We start from the raw sequence: 16,448 nt of genomic DNA, 5'->3' as shown, positions 1-16,448 counted from the left end.
CAAACCATAAAAAAGTGCCCAAAAAGTTGCACATGCGGATTTTCACTCTTTGATCAGCTGAGAAGCTTGGAAAACCAACAAAAAGATGTAAAAAGATGTGCATGCGGTTGTTTGCTCTTAATTGCATGGCCGAGAGGCATTTGTAAACCATATAGACGTATAGACGTTCGAAAAGTTGAGTATGCGGGGCTTCACTCCCTGATTGGCTAAGAAGCTTGGAAAACCAACAAAAAGATGTCAAAAAGTTGCACGTGTGGTTGTTTGTTCTTCGATTGGTTGACAGATTTGGGAACTCGACAGAAAGGCGTCATAAAGTTCTCAATTACCAATTATAAAGCACTTGAGATGTAACACTGCTGTGAAGTAACGTAGGTCAGATGTCGTTCCGGATATGCCACGTGCTAAGCGAAACCTTGTCACGTGCTGTGTGATTTCAACTTCAAACTTTAAAAGGTTTCTTTACCAATTAGTTCCTCGTGTAGCGTGCTACAACCTTGTACAACAAAGAATTGCGAATGTTACCTGGGTAATTAAAACAGTAAGGCGTGGAATCCTGCACAGAAAGGCAAACACTGAATATGGCCACCAGAACTCACACCACGCGGGCGAGCTGTTCTATTAAGATTTCATTGGCCCGATTCCATTGTGATCAAGTGAAAGAATGTCTGCAATTCGGCAAAACATCTGACTGTCCAAGATTCTCTCTGTATATCTAAGTTTTAACAGGTGCAATTGTTTTCTTTAGTACAGCACAGCTTACAGCAATTTCACGAACCTTTGCCGCTAGCTAGCTAGAGAAAATTTAATGAGAATTTTAACATTGAAAAGAAAAGAGAACATGTTCGCGGAGAAGACTGTTACTAAATAAAATAACGTAAAATAAATCAGTTGTTTACAAACTACCTGCTCTTTTCGAAGATAACGGTGTATCATTAATCGTGTAACCATTTGCTTTCTAACAGTTGGTTTGTATTGACGAACACGTTTTCTTTAACAATGTAAAGGTGATTAGTTCTATTAGAATCTAAGTCATTATTATCACTCATCTTGAATCGCTTGTAAATGACAGCCACTTTTCATTAACAAATTAGATTGATTCATTACTAACCAGTCTAACCCGTCGTTTATTACTTGTGAAATGACCCAGTTTTGAGACCGCTGTTTTAACATAAAGCATAAAACATACTTTTTTAAATAGCAACACGCAGATCTGTAAAAGGAAATTAGCCCATCCCTCGCTTTTTCTCTGTAGTTTCTGCCGCTCGAGTTTTATTTAAGTTCTTTCACCGACCAAATCAGTGTCTAAGTTAACTGAAGTTTACTTCCATAACTACACACAAGTCAAGATGAGACCGAAAGAAACTAGTGCGTATTATGTACATTTCTTATTGTAATAATTAATGTCCCTTGTTCGATATCCACGGACCGTAAAGAAAGTACCAATTACAACTTGTGCGTGATTCGAAATACTTCGCTCTTCATTTCAATTGTGATGTTAAATCATGTTTATTTTACATATCTCAAATACTTGCGTATCCTTTCCCAACGGCATGAGATTCCGAAAATTGTGGTGTGGGAAACTAAACAAATCTAAACTAATGTAAGCCTGCACATTACTACCTGTGCCCTCTAAAGACGTCTACGAGTGTAAACATTGCCGCAATTCTTTCGCCCATGCTTGTCACACCAGTATTTGGAACATTTTAATTCACTGCAGAATGGAATAATGCATTTTTGGAAACAGGAGCGAGGGCAGGTTTTTTTTTATTTTACGTCGGAAAACACCTGGCTGTTGTGGAGCCGCACGAGTTCGAATAGATTAACGAGTCGGAACATGCTGGATTCGTGGCCCCGTCTGTAATAACTCTGGAATTTAACTTATCATTAAGAGACGCTATGAAATCATCAACAATGCACACTGAATAAGTTTGTGACGAATTAAGCACATCGATTTGACCGTACAGAACTCCAAAAGGGTCCAAAAGTTTAACTCAACTTGAAATGTTTCATAACGATCGTGACCAGAATATGCAACAACTTCATCTGTGACGACATCCGGCAAAAATGGCGTTTGGAATTGGATACGCTTCAAATCCTACACAGCATATTTGCAATGAAGGAAATTGTACTTAGACATAAAAGTAGTTTTATTATCTAGCTACGATGATCTAAAACACACTGAAAATTGGAATTCATTTCGGCGGTTGGCAAAAATAGCAGTGAAATATGCCAAAACCGCAAATCCGGCTCCGGTACTTCAATACGCCCAATTACAGGCGGCATTAAAAAATTACAATTCCGGTGGCATAACCGACAAGCGTGTGACCATATGGCTTTCTGAAAGACTTCAAATGCGCCCTTCATTTGTGTAAGCTGAACTTGACCGCCGTGAGCGTGTTCGCTTCCTAATAAATTATTCCTCTAGCTAAAGGGACAAGTGAGGTTACCATATGGCGTTTTGACAGACTTGTTTACAGCAGGCGTATTAGCGTTCTGATTGCACCGTTTTCCCGCCTTACGTCTCGCTACACTTATGGACCAGCTGCGCTTAATTACCATGTTATTCAACACGCCTGTTACAATCGAACATGTGACAACATTTTCGCCTAGACTCATTTCTCCGTTACAAAACAAGGTTTTTAAATAGAATCAAAAATTAGTGTATGCAAATGCACAGGGGAAATTTCAAAGATCACGTTATTTTTAAACAGAGCGACCGCAAAAAGGCATAATTCTATTCACTAAATCAGCAAAAATATGCACTCGGTTTTTGCCCAGGCAACAAAATTGCGTCGTTAAGGATTTTAGATACATAACTGTCTTTGTCTTAACAACGAATTACGGTACAGGGATGTTATTCAGTCCCGCTGGTATAGAATACAGAAAGACTTTCACGGATTACTCAAAATAAAGCATCTATTACTTCTCTCAACAATTCAGTTAAATAACTCTGAATGTTTATGTCTAATAATTAACAATTAAAACAAAAAGATACACAATCAACTGCAGCAAAACTTCAATCTTTCTGTATTTCACTTCAATCAAAATATCTATGCACATAACATGTTGAGATTCTCAAACTTTCTGTACAAATTCTAGCGACGATTTCTCTCTCTGCATGTGTAACTGGGGCACGCTCTAATATATACATGATTTGCGCTACGCTTTACAAAAATATACACAGTATATAATAAAACTCTAACGTCTTAGCTTGCTCTTCCATAAAACTGGATATAACTATAATTGTGGATGTGGGGAAAATTGTTTTAGTGTTCTCATAAGGTGTTCTAAAATAATTAATATAATTCTCGTTCTAGTAATTCAGTAGCTACAGCAATGTTCGAAAACTGTGTTAAAGTATTTAAACTTGTTCACTTTCTTCGGAAAGAGGCACTTGACATCCCAAGATGGTTCTTATCCTAATGGTAAACTATTCCTGAACCATCGTCGACAAACTTCGTTCGTATCAACACGAACTCTATCAAGAAAGGCGCTCTCCAGAAAGTTCTTGAGTTTGTTGGGCAAATCTAAACTCCGCGCACAAGAAGAATTTGTTTAGAGGCTCGATTCCCTCGCGTATCTGCTTCACTGAAAGTTGTTGGTACTTTCGAAATGTAGAATTTGTTCCAGGTCGTGGATATACTCCATGGCAAGCTTCAGCACTTCAAGTTCCGAGAGATTCTCACGGCTTTCGTTCTGTGGTAAGATCTCTCTGAGCGCCTTGAAAGCGCATTCCACCGGCTCCAAACTTTCATATCCATCAGTGTCCATGCGCTCCCCAACATTGGAATTGATCTCTGTGATGTACTTCACACTGTCTTGCATTTTGATAGCCATTTCTTGTTAGCGCTTTCGTCAGGAAAGTAAAAAACTTCTGCTCTTAGAATATTGTTGTGTTAACAGCTGAGGCTAAACTCGTACTGGCCGGGTCGGACCGACGCGAAGATTTAATAGCACGATTTGTTTATTGTTTTCTGCCAACGAAGATATTACGCCCATTGTATTCTTTGCATCTTGAGTCACTCCTCCAAACTTATCTATAAACATGAGTTTGCTGATGACATCACTGAAGTATTTCCGCAACGCTGACCCTCCCATAAAAAAATTTGTTAGACCAAGCCATTTGAACGCGCGCGTTCCCGTACGTTTGGCTTCCAGAACGTTTCTTTGCACAACTGACTGAAGCGCAGTAACGGAACGTTTAAAGTTGTCAAAATGTTGTCGCTCCGCTTTGATGGATAACAAATGAACAATTCTGTCCGAGGCGCCAAAGTCACTTACTATCTTTCACTTGGACATAATGACAGCACTGAAGCGTTACTTAGATATCTTTTATGAACACAGGTGTGCAGTGAAATTTGCTCCTGCTATTGTTCAAGACATCGTCAACAACAACACAAGGCGCCGTTGGTGCATTGTTCGCTGTAATAAGGCCGTATGTGCACAATGGATCGTGGGAACTTTGACAATATTTCGTGTCCGATATCATTTGAAGTTGTGAAAAATTCATTTACAACCAAGCTATTTTTGAAATCGTCAAGGTAACAGCAAAACACGAAAAGCGAGCGGGAATCACGCGCACTAAAAAAGAGAATAAAAAAGCCATGTTAAGGTATTTTATGTTCCTATCGGACGCGAAACATTAGGGGCGAAAACATCTGGCTGCAGGTCTTGTGCGCGGCGAGACTCGAAAACTTATGCGCACTTCATTAAGGAATGTTTACAAGGACCGACGCATACAGCGCTACTGTGTATAGCAATGCATATCAGCGGGCCAAGAAACCGAAAGCAGATTAAACCCTAACCAGCCTGTTTTTCTAAAAGCCAGTGTTGGTTGATTGCGGGTAGAGGTTAGGACAGGAACGAAAGCTTGTGTAGCTGTCAGCAGGGGTACCTAAAACACGTGCATCCTTAGCGCAAATTGAGGAGACTGTAAACAGAAAGCGTGGGAAAATCAGGCTTGATAAGAGTCCATTATTTGTTTGAGCTTAGCTTTTTAAAGCAAATTAATTCCTTCAGGAATTTCGCTGTGTCGACAGTGACATTTCTGCTTAGCATTTAATTACTTAATGAAATGTTAAAGGGCCCAGGGGAATTAGAAAAGAAAACCCTTGTGGTGCTCCCTTATGTGACTTCAAATGGGTTCGGTTTGTAACGATCTTGCAGCGGTTAATTTAAGACTCACTTTTGCAACTGGTAGTTTTTCCGTTAGTTCTAAGAGTCCGTCGAACGCTTGGCGTGTGGCGAGTATAATGGTGTTGAGCGGCAAAGAGTTGTTTTCTTGTAAACCGCCACCTGTTTCCGAAATAATGACTGTTTTAATATAAAAAGAGTTGAAAAACAACCAAACAACTGGTAGTGGATCGCGAGAAACGAAGCTGCAAGAAAAAAAAAAATGCGCCTTTAAAAAGAAGACAAAACAACAAGCAACAGCCATTTGCACGGCAAACAAATTGCACCGATTACAATTTAACATTACAATTTCCCTGTGTAATCGAACTAATTTAATAACTGGCTGAATTGATAAAGAGCTTCCTCATTTGCAGCTATCTTTGCCGTGACCCTTCGGCCAAGGTTAGCACGAAAATTGTGCAAACATTTACGGAACAATTCAAAAGTGATATTATGATTTTGACCACCGGTAGTCTGGCCTCTTGGTTGCTAGGCAGTTTGAACAAGAGGGACTAAGGAATGCACGCAAGCAGTGAAACGGTTTTTCGCCGCCTGATAACTGCTTAACTGTGCTTAAATCTCGTACAGGCTCCTATTGAAAACTGTTTAATAACTCCTGCACTGATTGTAAAGTTGGCTAGCAATATACCGGAAAACGAAGTGCCATTATTCAATCGTGATATGCACAGTCATGCCGCTTTTTATTAACAATACCTTGTTAAACCTTTTTACACGACTGAGTGTCTTTAGAATTCTTTGACAAATCTCTAAAACGGAAGTAAGGGCTGCTAATGAAGCCGGATATTGGTGTCGGGGGTAACTCATTAATTTTCGAGTCGCGTACAAGATCTGATTTATTTTCGTCTCCAGTGCTACTCGTTTTAAAACGTCCTTCATTTCGCCGACCATGTGACCAAAAGAAACGGAGGCTCTGGGCACGAGAATGGTTCTGATCTCATTATGTATACACAAACTCACTGTGACGTCAAGAATGATTTCTCTCCTTCCACCATCTTTTTAGCCTCGTTCCCAGGACAAGAGGTCCCTAGAACGAGGTTAAAATAATATGACAGTAAAATAGCGTCAAATTTATGGAATAAACATGTTTCTGGTGACTTTTCATAACTCGCCAGGGTTGCATTGATCTTAGGCTCGATGAGTCTCGATCAGATACCAGCCGCTGCCGCTGTTCGAGAAAGGACCCCGCGCTCCTCCTCCGAACCTGAGCTCTCTCGGGAAGAAACGGAAACCGGACTCGACTGAGCGGCGGAAATCAAGCCTCTGTACATTGATCTTCAATAGTCTCACGGCAACTAATTTTAAACTCTAATCCCACTATACACTGCGCTCCTCGAACCCGCCCCACGGCCCAACCCTCTGCTCCATGCCGCCAAAATAGTATTCTAGGCTAATTCAGGATTATCACAAATTATATTAACTCCTCAATTGATAAACAATTTATTTAGTCAACGGTATTCTCCAAAGACGGACTCGCCAGGCAGTAACTAACATGGAATAATTAAGGTATCTAGGATCAATAATGAGCAGAGAGAGGCAATACGTCAAACTAAAACAACGAAGATAACCTTCGGTACGTTTCATTTCAGAACACTTCTTAACTGGAACTCAAGTTCTTCCACACTGCAAATCATCGTCCTTGCTATCATTTCGTAACTTTTGACTTCCCAACATGTTCATGTTATTTATCGAGTTCTGTTTTTCACAGCTGAACAAATGCACTTGAGGCTTGCCTTGCTATCATTTGTATATAGGAACGATTATGAACTTCTCAAAATTGATTCCTTTCGCCTCGATCGCTTTACACTGATTTGTTGCATACACGTGATCAAGCCGTTAGTTATCGCTAATGCTTTCGTTTACCTTCCTGGTACAAATTGTCCTCCAACATGGTGAACGTTTGTTGCTATCATCCCGTCATTTCACCTACAGTCACAGAGATCCCAGCTACCTCCACGATAGCTTCATTGGCTTGTAATTGGTCCAAACCACTAATAGCACCACTTAAATGTTTTTCACCAACGTCCGTCCCAGTCTCTTGACAATCATCCCCGGCTAATTGCGGCCGAGGAGACGTAAGCCCAAGGTCAGTGGTTCTACTGTATCCATACAACAACTGATCTTTCTCCCTGGGGTCGACCCGAGGCATGCGGGAGCGTGGTGTCCGTAACGGGGGCCCCACCCCGCGTGGAGAGCTGTCTAGTCTCGCTTGTGCTTCCCGTTGCAGCCGGCGCTGCGCACGGCATTTGCTGTCAATTCGGGGTTTTAGAAACTGCCAACGTAGCTCTTCTTTGTCGGGATCGATTGGAAACTTGTAATTTATATGAACTGGAGATCAGAAAAAAAGAACACGAATCAGTTATCGTTTTTTTACTGATGTCTTTATACTGGGCCATTCCGTTCCTGCTTATACTGTTACACATGTTGTGTTGTTCTCACCGGTGGCTAAAAATTAAATTTTGCGCGCCCTTGTCGTTGTACCGTTATCTTGCGTGACCTGGTAGTTATATCATTATGTTGCGTGACCTAACCGTTATGTCGCTTGTGTGACTAACCATAAAACTTACCTTGAATGCCCTTTATTTTGATTGGATCAAGCAGTTCTCTCCCACGCGCTCCATTGATGTTGGACGCTGCCATTTCTTCCCTGACGAAAAACGCCTCCAGCAAATTGAGGGAGAGTTTGGCGGGATTGGAGCCTGACGCTTCTGAACGGCTCAGTATCTTAGGATTGCCACAGTACCACACACGCGACAGAGGGTTGGTCTTGTCGCCAAGCCAGCTGCCACGCGAATAAGACACGTGCTCTAGGCCTGACAGAAAAAAGAAAGAATCCGAGACGATGATAACAAGGTGAAACGAAATGACGGTCGTGGTTTCAAAAGATTTTGGTGACAATAAATTTATTCCTCTCCCTCCCCCTTTCCCTCCTTACCCCGCAGCCCCCGTTTACCATCACTCGGGATATATCTGACAGGGCCTGGACAGGGTTAAATGAGCTACATCACGGTTTGCGCATTTTGAAAGGTTTAGCCTCAAGTTCGTCGTTTGTAATCCGTGGTAATCTCCTTCTTCCTCAACCATCCTTGCTCCTAAATGGATTTTTATTATTTCTTTGGCAGAAGCCATAATCGGCTCCTGCTCTTTGTTTGTTTGTTTGTTTTTTTTTACTTTGGTAAACTACCATTTTGAGGTTTCCTGTAATTTAAAGGTATCTTTGTGCGTGACTGAGCTCCTTGAACAGGTAGCTGGGAATGGGTCAAAATTACACTTATCATCTGATAAATGGTGCATTTTTTTAAACAGACAGCTGAGATTCGAAGTCTGCAAAATTCACTGATAGTTCAGAGAAATGGGGTGAAATTTTAACCGATAAATCGCTAAAGCTTTAAGTGTTGAAATTCCCGCGCGCGTCCCTAAAAAATTGCATACAAACGATGCAATACTTCAGCAAGCTGTATAGGGCGTCTGATTGGCTTATCCCCGGTGTTGAATTTGTCACGTGTAAGTAAAGACCAATCAAAGACAACAATAATTTTGGGAGAGCTAAGTTATCAGTATGGAACTCAGTCCCCTCTCAAGCGGGAGAAAAACTTTGCGCATACAGTCAGGAGACAGTCTACCTGGGCTATTCATCTGCAAGATAAAATTTTGCGTATTTGTTCAAGAGTTACTTGAAAGAAATCACCATTTTTCGTACCTTCCAATGCACAGGAAGCTCCATTAAGAATATCTTTTAGCTGAACTTCTGTAGTAATGCTTCTCCTTTCTTTATCGCCCAACGACACAATAACTGGAACAAGCACCTCCACGTCACCTTCCAGTTCGTCTCTTTCTGCACCCTTGGACAGTGGTTCCAGCTTTGTTTCTTGTGTAGCAGACCTGGGCGCCGATTCGGCTTCCTGTCCTAAAGCTGCCCCCAATCTGGGTTGCAGCTCTTGTTGACCCGACTGTGGAATTTGTCTTGATATGGCATCAAGCCCCTGCTGAAAACCTTGGCTCCACCCCACGGAATTGTACATGCTGACTGGACCCTCCGTCCGAGAAGCATGTGGACTCAACCCAGGTGACAAGCACATACTAGGAGACTTAGTGCTGTCTGCTAGAGCTGGTGTGTTGGTATCCCTGGGGTTTCCTTCAACGTTGTTAGGTGACCTGTTGGCGGCTGTGGACACAGGCATCCCACTGTCTGCCTCAGGTGTTATTGGGTGACTTAGCGACATCTGTTAAAGAACACGGTAACATGAGTATTGAACTGAACAGTGTTGTGAACACATGTTAATTAAGCACACTGGCTTGTGATCCACAGCATAAGAAAAGACCGGTCATAATCCTTGCGTTGCATGAAATCCATAGGCACGCAACCCGTACAGAGAGCTATGGCGGCTTTTTCAGTTTTTTTTGTTAATTTGTTTTTCCAAAAATTACTGTTGGAAATAAACTTTTTTGTGTGTATAAAGTGCGCAAATGAAATCTTAAACAAGACAAATTAAAGACAAGGGAAGATGACGAACATTACTTGCAAAAAAATTTGGACGTTAAAATTTCGGACATTTTATTTCGGAGGTTTCGTCTTCGGTCACTTTTTATCTCATTTCGGACAAATTTCGGACAAAAATTTAGGAAAGTTTGCTGAAAAAAAGCTTAAGTAAATTTTCGCCTAAGAAACTTGAATTAGACCGAAAATGGAATTTATCTGCATCATATTTTCATAGAAGTTAGGAAACAAAAATTTTCCTTTCCAGTGATAAAACGAGCGAGCAAATCCTAATCCGAGTTCTAGCTCTATCATGTATACTGGCCTTGAACACATATGATGGTGTAACATGTGTTCAAGGCCGCTTAAAAATTGCGGATGGTTTTATTCTCAGACACTTTCTTGTCCGAAAATAAAGGTGTCTGGAATTTTTTTGCAATTAATGTGTAACACAATGAAATGCATGCTAGTAACGAATGTAAGTTAATTGAAGTGACAAAACCAGCATTATGCAGGGAGTGTACTGTAGCTCCACTGATCGAAACAATCATCTCGGACACACACATCTGAATCTTTCCTTGGGTGAAATCTCTCTTACCACATCTGCTTTCCTCTTTTTTGTTTTGGTCAGTGTGCCCAAGTCACTGGCCAGAAAGCTTTCAATCTTGCAACCAAGGTTGTCTAGAAACTTTTCAATATTCTCCAGTTTTTTGTTGTTTGCTTGGACCATATCACTGAGATAGCACTAATAAAGCAAAAGATATGACAGTCACTGATAACGTAACACTTTTTAAAAGCTAAAGATAATAGGATGTAAAGCCTACAATAGTTATTACTGGGCTTAGGAGGTGCAGGGGAAATTCTCATATAAAAAGAATAAGTGTGCTTGTCGTACCTTTAAGGAATTTTAAAAAGTGCTTTTGGTATATCTTAGGCCCCTAAGGATTTTCAGCCCCAAACGGTCCATGGCGGGAGCTTTCACTGAACCTTTTAGGGTACTGAACCAGAAAAAACTATGACAGGAGAAGAATTTGATGATTAACTGATTATTAATTTCTCAGAATTGGTACTTCTTAAGGGTGAAAATAGTTTCTAGCCACGCGCACAAAAAAAGATCTTGGTACCTTTTAGGGGTTCTTTTCAAAATTTCTGATGAGCATCCTCATTATCTTTATATGGGAGTAACCCCTCCCCCCACCCCTCATGAAAGTGGCCTGCCCTGCACAGGTGACCAAAGTTTACTATAAGAGTTTGTATGGAGCGTTATGCAAGTTGGTGTGGATTTGAACTTTTATTCAATGAAAACTCTGAACAATATCAGCACTTTTCCTTTGAAAACTTACCAACAATATATGTTAATTCCTTCCCTGGCATCCCTTTTCTGCCATATTTCTACCACTTCTGTACATCACTTGAACAAGTTTTTTGTTTTTGTTTTTACAATCTGTCATCTAATACGTACTAAAAAGAAACATGTACATTTACCGCAGGGACTGTGGAAGGGGAGGAGTTGGTAGGGCTATAGCTCTTCCACTCTTTGGTTGGGTTAATTTTTAGGACATGGATAATGTATGAATTTCACCACTTGGAAATGTCAGAACAGTGACCCCTAATACAGAAAAAACCCACGTATAAGAACCTAGGTTTTTTCAAGTTAGCTTCCATAGGTTCTTATATACATGGTATTTACTGTGAAATTAGGCTCCCTAGGTTCTTAATCAGGTTATTAAATTTTGTTAAAAAAAAACAACTTGTACTCATGGGTGACCTTTATATTGAATCATTCACAGTAGAGTAATGTGGCCTTATAACTTGGTCTTTGATTATGGCCTGGTGAGTTAGACAAACCACCATGATCGTAGAGACGCTCAGGGGAGAGCGTGTTGTTTATCACAGATTTGAACACCGCATCACTCGTTGAAACGTCCCTGACTGCCACCATATCGAGTATCTCATTAGTGTCAGTAATGCTTGAGTGCTGACAAAATTTGTCAAAATAGACCAATCAGAGGGTATACCAGTTCTGGTATACTTTTTGTTAAGTTTGCCCACAGCAGTTCTTTCGCTTCCTCTCACCACGCTTTTTTTGTATTTTCGCGCGCTATTTTCCGTGCTGCACCCCAACTAACTGAATGCCTGGAAGAGGCTACACTGCCAGTGTTCTGGCTAGTTTTTGTTACCTTTTTTGTATCACATGTTATGAACTGTGCTATATTTGAAAAAACTCTATATTTTGAAAATAAGAACCTGTATTGAGATTTTAGCCTAGAGTGGTTCTTAACTTTTAGGTTCTTATACGCAGGTTTTTACTGTAATTGTTTGACTTGACCAGATTTTTTAGGCCCCCCACTTTAAAATGGTCTCTCCAGTCCCTGTCGATTTGCCTTACCATGGATTTTGTGTAGTTGTCTGCAACAAATGAAGAATCTGTCTGTGTATACACATCTAGTTTCAAACAAGAGTCCGTGGACCATGGGAGTGTCCTGTCATTTTTTACACACTTACCCTGAAATCAACGGAAAGCAGCTCTGTCCAGTTGTGATCTCATATAGACAGTAACAGAGTTATTAACAATGTATATAGTCAGCACGTGGGAAATTTTAAGAATGTAAGAGAAGTGTACAGAGGATCAACAGGCACTGCAGCCAAGTCCTTGATTGCACTTCTCAAGAAATAAGGTTAGTGTTCTTGAAAATTCCAAATGCTTGAACAACTCAACAATATAAAACAAGGACCAAGTTTTTTTTATACATCACCAGATTACAGATCACAGCTGCTAGTAGTTTTGTGCTAGGAATGTTTCACAGATGACCCAAATCCAAGCATGTTCTGAAGATCACTGAAGACATTTCAAGTATTTCCCAGTCCAAGCTCAAAAACAATGCTTGTAGAGATAAGTAGAAAGGGGGAAGTTGCAACAAACTCTGGTCACTATTAATACTGTTCACTGATTGTCTATGAATTTTCTCTGAGCTTTAATCAGTCTGTAGTTGGTACATCTTAAGATTGATTTACACATGTATTGCGAGACTACATGTTTTCATTTTGCTTCAATTTTTATTTCCATTTCATTGATTTTAAAACACTAGGTTTACAGTTAACAATGAAACTTAAGACAAATTAACAGAAACACACTGTCTACTTTTTCTTGGCATAACCTTTTAATTTAAGTCCTCTTTTTCCTTTTCAAGGTGCAAAAATAATACTCTCAGTGAACTTGGGAATCGGTACAAAAAAGTGTCTACTACATTGACTTATAAAAGAGTCTTTCACTGTAATACAACAACTTTGTGTGCACTTTCATAAATCTCTTGAATATCAAATGGTGAAAAATAATTTAATATATTATCTCACTGACAAGTTTGTCCACAAAAATAAAATTTACAAAAACCGTCTTAAAGTTCAAGATACATGTACATTATAAGAAACTCACTTTTTCAAAATAAAGACTTTTTCTTGTCTATATATAAACTTAGGGTTTCGAGCAACAAAGTGACTCAAGGTTGACTGTAACATGTTTTCAATCATCATTACTCAGTAATATTAATTTTGATGTGTACAAAAATTTAAATGCATAACATTTTGTACTAACTGTGTAGGAAAATGTTATCTTAGATAATGATTTTCCAAAAAAGTTTAAATTTTTTTTACAGTTGAATAAACACATTTTATATATTAAAGATCTGTCTAACTTAAGTTTACATTAATCACACTTTTACATGTTTTTACAAATCTAATTCATGTTTATCATCACAATTGGCTTTTGTTATTAAGTCCAGTTTAAAAAATGCTTTGTTTCCGAATGTTCGTGATTCATGGTTTGCTATACAAACTGTGACATCTACTTCAGTTCATCATGGTCATGGCTTGTTTCTTCTGCAATTTTAAGAGTTGTACAAGATTTTATTAGCTCAATAAGTGGACAGCCTAACCACCAGTTATGCCAAGTTCTACAAAATCTGCCACTTGAGATATTCAGTATCTCAGAAAAGGAATCAAGATCTTGTAAGAGGGAGAACTTGTCAAGAAGCCAGCCAGCAAAAAGAAAAAGTATTGGTTTGTATTAGGACAAGTTGGTTTAAGAAAAGATCACAACAGAATTTATTACCTCACCTACACAAGCTCATAGTTAAGTTTTAGTTTAGTTTAAGCTTCAGCTGAGAAGATATTATTATTATTATCAAGCACACAAGACAGTGTTTCACGACATTTACAAACACCTCAAAGTTCGTCAAAAAATACTCTGCTACATGTCATATTTGCAACTCTTATTGCCGTGTTTAGAAATGTGGTTAAACACAGTCTTTTGTGCTTGATATATCTTGGTTCACTTTTTCACCTTTATAGTACAAAATAGTTTAATAAATTTTATTTTTAATTTATTTAGAATTTATGTAAGTTAAGGCCCCAGCAACAATAACTTAGAAAAGGAGGTTAAAGAATATCTTCATTAATAAACAGTTATTTAGCCTTTCTTTCTAATTCTTGGCCGGAGGACACAATGTAATTTTCCTGCAGAACAAAACCCTTTATATTAAAGATGACATGCATTTTGCCACCTTTTCTCCACCTTTGTAAATTTTGGCCACATGGGGGCACATGAAGTTTACATGATTGTATAATCGAGGAAGACACTGCATAGGGGAAAGGCTTAATACTCATTTCAATTTTTCCATGTCAGAGTTTGGTGCTTGGAGTAGAAAGCACAATAAATGCAAACTTTCCACAGCTTAAAATATTTTAAAGATTTCTGAAGGGGGGAAAGAGGGTGGTTGGGTTGAACAGGGGCAATTGAGACAACCATGGCTTATTTATCATTCCATGCCTGGATTAATATACAGAAGACAGGGTTCTCCAGAACCCCTGGTGACCGGCGAAAATCACCGTCTACTTGACCTGGGGACACCAGCTACTCAGGGAAAATACAGATACATTTTTTGGGGTTGGCTCAGCAAGGAAAGAGATTGTTGTTGCCAGCTACTTGAAATTTTTCTCCAACCACTTCAGATTTTCAAGAGAACCCTAAGAGGGCTGGCTAATTAGACATCGTCAAAATCAAGATCCCTTGACCCTAACTCCTGACAACACAACTTGCAGACTAGCTTGATGATCTAAATCCTTCAGCATCAAATTCAAATTTAAGCTTATCTATTACATGACCAGCCGCTGCTGATCATAAGTTTAACATTTACCTCAGATATTCCACTTTGTAGATCACCTGCCGCTCTTCGCTTAACACCAGTCTTTGTATTGGTTATATTGTTATTGTAGAAATCATCATCCATTGGTTCAATACTAACTGAAGTTTTAGCTCTGTGATATAGAGATAAAAACATTTCATTAGCATGAATGATGTATGGCTATAAATGACGCACTTGTTCTGCACGCTTTAAAGCCATTTTATCTTGTTTCAAAACCAAACAAATTTTCTATCTGGCTTGCCCAAAGGCTGTGAAAGTTTGGGAGAATTTGAAAAAACTGTGGAAACACTCACTTATCAGCTCATGTTCCCATGGCATTTCTCATTCTCCCAAACTTCCACTTGTGTCTCTATAACTTGATAGCAACACGGAACATGTTTTCTGTTTCCTAAATATTGATGTGCCATCCCAATACATCCACCCCACTTTACCCTCCCACCACCCCCCCCCCCCCACCAAACTGAAAGATCAAAGTGCTATTGTGAAAATCATTCCAAACTGCCTTAGAAATATTCAGAAGATCAGATGACGCCGACAGAGCAAATCGCTCAGGTATTCCTTGCTTAGCTGTGTCGGGGGTGGGGGCGGGGGGTGCGCGGAGGTGCTGGGAGGGTGGATATAACTTACAGTATCCCTATTTTGATAGCGAGTGTCAAATTTCACTTTCACTACATAGTTTCAACCTTCATCTATCAAACTAGCCTATGCTATAATTCACGGCACCAGGTGGGACGGTTTAAGGGTAGAAGACCCCAAAACTCATGCTAAATCGCGCGCGGTTTCGCGATACATGGCTGAGCGTGTGTTTACAACGAGAAAAGCGCGGAACGATACGGCAACTGCAACGGGCTAGCCACAACGGAAAGTCTCAAAAGTAAAGAAACTAATAAAAATCTTCATACATACATAATCGCAAGATAGCATACACTTATCTTAAACTACAAGTTATGTGTGCCTTCCGAAACAACTAAGCGTGTCTATGCATGTAATAAACAGAAGCCGTTACGTGGGGTCGTGCGAAACCGAGAAACGAGAGTACTACCAAGAAAATTACGCGTCCATTTTTCAGCTTTTTCGTCTACTTTCCGAGTTAGAAATGAACACTTACTTTGAAGTTTGCATCGTTGACAATAGCTTCTGCTGCAAGTTTAGAAAGTGCGTATTTAACGCACTATAACGCCAAGCTTCCATCAAACAATGTCGTCCCGCACTCAATCGCCATCACACAAGGACGACCGCGTGATCTCCGAGATCGATCACGCGCGCTATGCGTGATCACTGTGGCCGCTCATATCAGCAGGGTACCCTCAAATAAGTAACTTTGTATACACGGTTTTCTCCAAATTTTATGACGTAAATAGCATTATTTTTTAATTTCTGGAAAAGAAAATCTGCTCGTAAAAATGGTTTTAAGCCTTCAAATAATTTGGTAAAGAATGCGACAGGTAGTTTTGAAAGCATTGCTACCACTTTACGGTCCCATCCCTGGTATGCAAGTTGTCATAACACGCCATGAATATGCGCCTGGGAGAAGCTGCGCTGATCAAAGGAAAAGGATCGCGGCCTCGACACGGCCTCCA

At 39.8% G+C, this 16,448-nt stretch overlaps 1 protein-coding gene across 2 annotated transcripts; it reads right to left on the bottom strand.

Moving 5' to 3' along the window:
* Nucleotides 1–3,004: 3,004 nt before the first annotated feature.
* On the bottom strand, nucleotides 3,005–16,134 carry LOC110063418 (uncharacterized). Of its 2 annotated transcripts, XM_089288109.1 has the most exons (8): nucleotides 15,977–16,107; nucleotides 15,162–15,223; nucleotides 14,860–14,980; nucleotides 12,057–12,173; nucleotides 10,266–10,412; nucleotides 8,891–9,413; nucleotides 7,758–8,003; nucleotides 3,005–7,518 (listed from the first exon to the last, which is right to left on the bottom strand). In XM_089288109.1, the coding sequence occupies exons 3-8, from the start codon at nucleotides 14,950–14,952 to the stop codon at nucleotides 7,100–7,102; spliced, it is 1,545 nt and encodes a 514-aa protein (XP_089144235.1). In that variant the 5' UTR covers nucleotides 14,953–14,980; nucleotides 15,162–15,223; nucleotides 15,977–16,107; the 3' UTR covers nucleotides 3,005–7,099. The 2 variants fall into 2 exon arrangements, with proteins under 2 accessions (XP_089144235.1, XP_020626063.2); XM_020770404.2 differs by lacking the exon at nucleotides 15,162–15,223 and having other exon boundaries at nucleotides 15,977–16,134.
* Nucleotides 16,135–16,448: the final 314 nt, after the last annotated feature.

Source organism: Orbicella faveolata, unplaced genomic scaffold (assembly GCF_042242905.1).
Source record: "Orbicella faveolata isolate gen_17 unplaced genomic scaffold, um_ofav_v1 contig_15, whole genome shotgun sequence".
Classification (NCBI taxonomy): domain Eukaryota; kingdom Metazoa; phylum Cnidaria; class Anthozoa; order Scleractinia; family Merulinidae; genus Orbicella; species Orbicella faveolata.
Note: the sequence above shows the minus strand (reverse complement) of the source record. Positions and strands in the feature narration are given on the sequence as shown.